The sequence below is a fragment of the Chelon labrosus genome (assembly GCF_963514085.1).
Source record: "Chelon labrosus genome assembly, contig: SCAFFOLD_31, whole genome shotgun sequence".
Taxonomy (NCBI): Eukaryota; Metazoa; Chordata; class Actinopteri; order Mugiliformes; family Mugilidae; genus Chelon; species Chelon labrosus.
In genome coordinates, this window is record NW_028181545.1 from 1,099,432 (window position 1) to 1,106,713 (window position 7,282).

At 41.0% G+C, this 7,282-nt stretch overlaps 1 protein-coding gene across 1 annotated transcript; it reads left to right on the top strand.

Annotated features, from left to right (window-relative positions):
- Window positions 1-2,027: 2,027 nt before the first annotated feature.
- On the top strand, window positions 2,028-3,807 carry LOC311509908 (GTPase IMAP family member 7-like; the record flags this gene model as incomplete). The annotated part of the gene is made up of 2 exons (XM_084575348.1): window positions 2,028-2,115; window positions 2,905-3,807. The coding sequence occupies 2 exons, from the start codon at window positions 2,028-2,030 to the stop codon at window positions 3,582-3,584; spliced, it is 768 nt and encodes a 255-aa protein (XP_084431474.1). The 3' UTR covers window positions 3,585-3,807.
- Between the last annotated feature and the right edge of the window lie 3,475 nt (window positions 3,808-7,282).

Sequence of the window (7,282 nt, forward strand, 5' to 3'; positions counted from 1 at the left end):
GGTTTCCTTTATCGAAACAAATCTAATTTTCCATTGGCATGCAGAAAGAAATTAGTTGAAGCTGTTTTCATGTCCGTTTTAGACTATGGTGACATCATTTACATGCATGCCTCTGCCTCCACTCTTAAACCCCTAGATACCATTTACCATTCTGCCCTTAGATTCATTACTGGTGCCACCTACTCCACCCATCACTGTACTCTGTATGGCTTAGTAGGGTGGACCTCCCTAGCTCAAAGACGTGACTCCCACATGTTTCTATTCATTTATAAAGCCCTCATCGGCAAACTTCCCATCTACATCTCTTCATTACTTGTTGAGTCCACAATCACTTATAATACCCGCTCTAGCAACTGGTTGCAAGTATATTCCCAAAATTCGGACTGAGCTGGGGAGGTCTGCCCTCTCAGCTTATGCCCCACACATCTGGAATCATCTACAGCTAACTCTTAAGTTAAACTCACTCGTCCCATTCAATCACTTCAAATCATTAATTACTAATTCCCTGTCCACCGTTTGCAATTGTTTCCTCTGATACTTTTTTTCATCCTGTTCTTTATGGTATTTTATTGTGAATATCTGTTGTGTATTTTGTTTGTTTTGCTCTGTACTCTCGTCTGCACTGTAAATGAGGCTCGCCTCAGTGTACTAACGAGTTTAAATAAAGGTAAAAGAAAGAAAAGAAAGAAAGAATCTCACCACTGAAGTGTTGAAGATCATTGTAACCAGAGGTGCCACATCAGATCCAGCCACCACACGGACTGTGGTTGAGGGAACAGAAGTCCTGGAAGACGTAGACGTACCCAGAGCCTGTGCCTTGCTAATTAGTTATGACAGTGAGGTATATTTTAAAAGAAAACATTCTTGTGGAGTTAACCGGTTCCCCGTACGGGCCAAGTGTTGATATTAGTGTCAGGACCATGAGACTTGAAGTCTGGTGCTAGAAGATTGATTGTCAAGTTGATCTTCAAGGTATCTTTCCCTTGAGAAAGGAATTCTGTAGGTTTCCTATATGTTGGAGTGATGATCTCATTTCCAGATGGTATACATTAAGTTGTAGACAAAAACAACCCCACTATATAAGATGGGTTTAGGACGGAGATCGGGAGAGCGACTTCGATTGGCATTGAATCCTCTCCAAGCAATCCTGGGTGCTTGTACTTAGATGCTGAACTTCTTTGTAATAAACCTTTTTATATACAAGAAGGATTTTTTCCTTCATCATCTTCACATCATCACCGACGAATAAACAACAACAGTGTCATGTCACTCTTATGACGACACTGTCAAGTAAAGTGTTACCGGTGTTTTTTCTTCTTACTGTCTTTTGTTGTTTACATAAAAAGTACTAAGAACTGGAATGTATATGTTTTTGCATTTATTTATTTATTTTTATGTAAATTTAATATGCACATTTAAGGCCATAAATGTTCTGCTTTGTGGCACTGCACTTTGCAAGACAGACGTATTGAATAAATACAGATACTGTGAACAAATACTTTTCGCCTTCTCAGGATAAATTGTCTTGTGATGAACAGAGTATCTCAGAATCACTGTATCATGATACCATCGTTATCATGTACAAAACTGTATAGTCGTGGGGAGTACACTAGAGTTGTATGTTTATTTTGTATGTGTATGTATTTTTCTTTCCTCACTAAATGCCGCAAAGTATCCTCCTTTTTGGTGTCGTGGAAATGGCCACCATAGTCATGGAGTCGGGTTCAGCCTCCCTACTGTAGTATTGTAATGGTGTGAGACTCCCTAATGTTTTGTCAGTCTGTTACTGTAATGCTACATGCACTGTCAGGCGCCTGCCTGACAGTGCATTGGCACAGATAATGATAAAAATCATAACAAAATCAACCCCTAATGACGCACGAGTAGCCAAAACAATAAAATAAAAGTATAGTAAGAGTGGATAAAATACGATAGTAGAACAATAAAAATCAATTTAAAGTTCAGACCAAACTAGAGAAGCAATGATGCAAGAGAAAAGAGGTGGCACTTTAAATGAGTCGATAGTGATGATAATCGATGAACAGTGGATAGTGGAGCAGGACTTGATGTGGGATGGAAGACTGTCCCAGAGCTTTGGAGCAGCAACTGAAAAAGGTCAGGGACCGACGGGATGTGAGGATGACCTTAGTGACCTGGGGGCAGAATATGGAGTTAGCATGTCAGAGATGTGGAGCTAAACCACTGAGGGCTTTAAAAACAAAGAGTAAGGTTTTAAAATTGATTCTGTACTTCACAGGGGTTATGTGTCTTTGTGCCAGTTATCAGTCTGACTGCTGCATTCTGAAGGTAGCTGAACACAATATAACACAGTACTACATGTCCACATCCATCAGTTTTAAAAAACATTAAATAGTCAACATCCCAGAAGTCCAAGTTTAGGCCAAAAGTATATTTACTGAGACTTAGACTTCTTCTTTTTCAGTTTTGGCCACAGCCGTTCTTTGCTCTCCTTCCTGGGGAATTTCCAACTGATAATCATGTTTATACAGATCAACCAGCTCAACCGGCTCAACCAGTTTGGAAATGTACCAGCACTATATTACAGTACTAAAGTCAGGTAAATTTTACTACTTTTGATACTTTTGGCCAAAACTTGGGCCTCTGGGATGTTGGAAATTTTAATTTTTAAAACATCTGGCAGATGTGGGCATTTCACTGACCAATGTCAGTGTGTATATAGATATGATAGTTGTGAAACATCCTTAGTGACGCCTTCGTACGCATAGGTACAATCAAGAGCTCATAGAAAACACCTTCATTATTGTTTTTGCTGAAACATAAGGGTTCATTATTCAGTGAGCTGCTGACTGAGATATGATGATGGTAACAGTTTGAATTTAGACTTTACAGCATCTCTAATGTCTCTGTGAATTTCTCCAACAGCTGCTGAACAGGAAAGAGAACTGAGGATTGTTCTTGTTGGGAGAACTGGAGCTGGGAAGAGTGCAACAGGAAACACCATCTTAGGAAGAAAAGTTTTTAAATCTAAAATGTGTCCTTCTGCAGTGACTTCAGAGTGTCAGAAGGAGACAGGAGACGTTGATGGTCAGAAACTGGCTGTGGTTGATACTCCAGGTCTGTTTGACACCACATTATCTGAGGATGAAGTGAAGAGAGAGATCAGTAGATGCATCTCATTCTCTGCTCCTGGTCCTCATGTGTTCCTAGTGGTGATCAAAGCAGACAGATTCACAGAAGAAGAACAGGAAACAGTGGAACTCATTAAGAAGATCTTTGGAGAAGCAGCAGCTTGTTACACGATGGTCTTGTTCACCCGTGGAGACGTCATGTTTTTTAACAACAGAAATAAAGATCCATCTCAGGTCAGAGAGCTGCTGAAGAAGATCAACTCAATGGTTCAGATCAGTGGAGGAAGATGCTACACCAATGAGATGTTTAAAGAGACTGAGAGAGCCATACTAGAAGAAATCAAACGACTTCTGAGAAAAAATGTTCCGATGAGGCTTGAAGAGGCAAGAAGACGAGCAGAGAGAGACAACCATATTCTAAGACATATTGCAACTACTGGTAGCTGTATATGTGGGAATAAGGGCATGTGTTAGCTAATCATCCACACAGATCATTAAAGTAGTTTCAGAGATTAGGAGCATCATGATTTCACTAATCATTATTTGTTATTATTTGGGTTTTAGGTTCAACAATCATCATGTCATGTGATCTCTGGAGTCATTAATGACAGAAAATCATGTTTTAAATCAAGTTTCTTGTTCTGTTAAAGCTGATGATGGAGCAGTGACATATTTTACTGTTGATAAATAATAATAATAATGCATTTTATTTAAAGGCGCCTGTCTTTGCACTCAAGGACACCGTACATACATTCATAAGAAACGACAGCAGAAGAATAATAAAAACAACAACAACAACAACAACAACAAAAAAGGCAGAGCAATTGTCACCAGGTGGAATAGGCAGTTTTAAACAGATATGTTTTGAGTTGTGATTTGAAAAGGGGAAATGAATCAATATTTCTGAGTTGGGGTGGTAGTGAATTCCAGAGACGGGGAGCAGAGCGGCTGAATGCTCTGCTTCCCATGGTGGTAAGACGGGCAGTAGGGACAGACAGATGTATGGAGGAAGAGGATTGTAGAGAGTGGGAGGGAGTGGGAACATGGAGGAGATCAGACAAATATGGGGGGGTGAGGTTGTGAATGGCCTTGAAAGTAAGCAGGAGGACTTTGAATTGGATGCGAAATTGAACCGGGAGCCAATGAAGCTCTTGAAGGACAGGAGTGATGTGGTGAATGGAGGGGGTTCGAGTTATGATGTGGGCAGCTGAATTCTGGACTAGTTGAAGTTTATGGAGGGATTTGTGTGGAAGGCCAAAGAGGAGAGAGTTGCAATAATCCAGACGGGAAGTGACAAGACTGTGAAGAAGGATGGCGGCTGTGTGGGGGGTAAGGGAGGGGCGGAGGCGATTAATGTTACGTAGGTGGAAGTAGGCAGACCCGAGTAATGTTATTGATGTGGGATTGAAAGGATAGTGTGCTGTCAAGGATGACACCCAGACTCTTAACCTGGGGGGAGGGTGAAACGGAGGAGTTGTCAATACTAAGAGAAAAGCTGTCGGTTTTGGATAGAGTGGATTTGGTGCCAATGAGGAGGACCTTAGTTTTGTTATTGTTTAGTTTAAGGAAGTTTTGGGTGAACCAGGTTTTTATTTCAGAGATGCAATCAGTAAGGGAGGTGTGTGGGAGAGTGGACGAAGGTTTGCTGGAAAGGTAGAGCTGGGTGTCATCTGCATAGCAGTGGAAATGAATATTAAATTTGCGGAAGATATTGCCAAGGGGGAGGAGGTAGATGATGAAGAGTAGGGGCCCCAGGACAGAGCCCTGGGGCACACCTGAAGTGACGGAGGAGGGGATGGATTTAAGGGACTTAAGTTGAATGAACTGAGTGCGGCCAGAGAGGTAAGATGTGAACCAGTCTAAAGGAGTGTGGGTGATGCCAATGGAAGACAGTCTGTTGAGGAGGGTGGTATGAGAGATGGTATCAAAGGCTGCACTCAGGTCGAGGAGGATGAGGATGGTGAGGAGTCCAGAATCAGCAGCCATAAGGAGGTCGTTGGTAATTTATTTGATCTACTGTGATTCATGTATTCATATGTTCTTCATGTAACCTAATATCTACACTCAAGTAATTAAAGATGCTTTAGAACCTCATGTCTTTTTTATCATTATTAGAAGATGGATGATTGTGTGTTTGATGTTCAACTGATGACTTGAATTCAGTCCAGCTGCTGCAGAACTCTGTACGTCTTGTGGCTGAAGATAGTTCTTTATAAGTCTGGATGTTTGACATTATAATAATAATAATAATAATAATAATAAAAATAATAATAATAATAATTAGGGCTGGGCGATAAAACGATAACGATATATATCGCGATAGACACGTGATCAATACCAATAGAAAATACGTTAGATAGAATGATAGAATGTTTGATAATTTCACTTGAACTCCGTTATAGAAAACCCCGAGCCACAACTGCAAGTCATTCTGGGGGATGTAGGCAGAAGAAAGGCTTTAGCCTCTCGACCTATCACGGCCCAGCTAAGCCAGGTTAGTGGCATCAACAACAACAACAAAGAACGGCGTGGAGTGAAAGGAGAATATGAGAGAGACAGCGCCAGAGGAAATTGTAGATAAAAAAGGAAAGGTCACGTCACCAGTTTGGCAATATTTTGGTTATTTTAAGTCTGACAAGAGTCAGGCCGATGTTGTCTGCTAACTTGGTGGCGAGTGAGCATATTAATTACCTCTTGTCTCTTGATTAGTAGTAAGAGTCGGTTTAGTTTCGTTTATCTGCGTATTGTACTTAAGTGAGTGAGTGTCTGAGTGTCTTAGTTTGCTAGTGGTGCAGTTTATATCAAATGGCCATTGATGACCGGTTATATGAACCGAATCTTCTTTTTTTCCACCGCTACTGAATATTAATTAATAATGAATGAAAATTAAATGCTATTGAATATGTCATTGTTATCATTTTTAAAAAATGACGGGATTTTTATGACCTCTGAGGAACACGGCAGCAGTGCAATACAACAAAACATCAAAGCGATATAAAGAAATAACAGGTGCAGTTCAGCACAGTTGAGAAGTCATTTTTCAGCCATATCGCCCAGTGCTAATAATATTATTAATAATAATAATAAGAAGAATTAGAAAATTCCTGCTGAAACTTTGACCGTGCCAATGCTGCTGCTGCTGCTGACGTAAGTCCTGTTAAAATCGTGTGTGTTGTCTACCCTCCAACTTAATTCTCTCTGGAAAGGAATGGCTTCTATACAGCCTCTTTATTAGGTTTTGGTTGGTTTTACATGCTTTTATTTTTAAGGAGTAGTTTTGTAGTTTTATTTTGAACATCAACATACCCACTGACCCTCCCTTTGGTTCCTGGTGGGGCATTTATGGAAAATCCTGGCTCCAAAAAAGCCTGTTCATCAGCTCCTTTTTGCATATTGGAAATTTTATTTTGAAGGTTTGTTAAACTTTCTTTAATCAACCGAAACTCAGTGTATTTTATGGAAATCATTTATTTAAATCATCCTCTGACAGAACAAGAAATCAGCTTTAATCATTAACATTCCCCAACAATCAGACCAAGCAGAAAGTCACTGACATCACATTTTCCTTGTTTAGTATCAGGTGAGGTCCCAGAGCCTGTCTCTGACCTGCTGCCATGTGATTGGCTGATAGGATTGCTTCTTTCAATATGGCTCAGGTGAGGTCAGCAGCCATCGCACCTGCTCCGACACTTTCTTTGTATATAGTGCTTTTTGCTTTTACTTTTAACTTATTTAGCTCACCTACTCTGGGTCACTAATGACAGATAGGCACTCGTAATTAGAGTACTCAAACTTTTTTATGCGACCATTTTCTTGGCCCCTTAGACATCCTGCGCCAGGGAGCCGACACAAACAAAGGAGGACACGGGAGCCCCAGGGCGAACTCAGGGCCAGGATCCAGTACCAGAGGGACATACGTGACTGCAACATCATCTGCCTCACCGAGACATGGCTGACTCCTCTCGTACCGGACTTCGCCCTGCGGAGTTCCTTACAGTTCACTGAACGGACAGAACGAGTGAGTCGGAGAAATCAAAGGGAGGTGGAGTATGCCTTATGGTTAATAACAACTGGTGTGACAGTAGGAACGTTGTACCTTTCAAACGCTCATGCTCGCCTAACCTGGAGCTCCTAACCATTAAATGCCGTCCCCACTACCTGCCCCGCGAGTT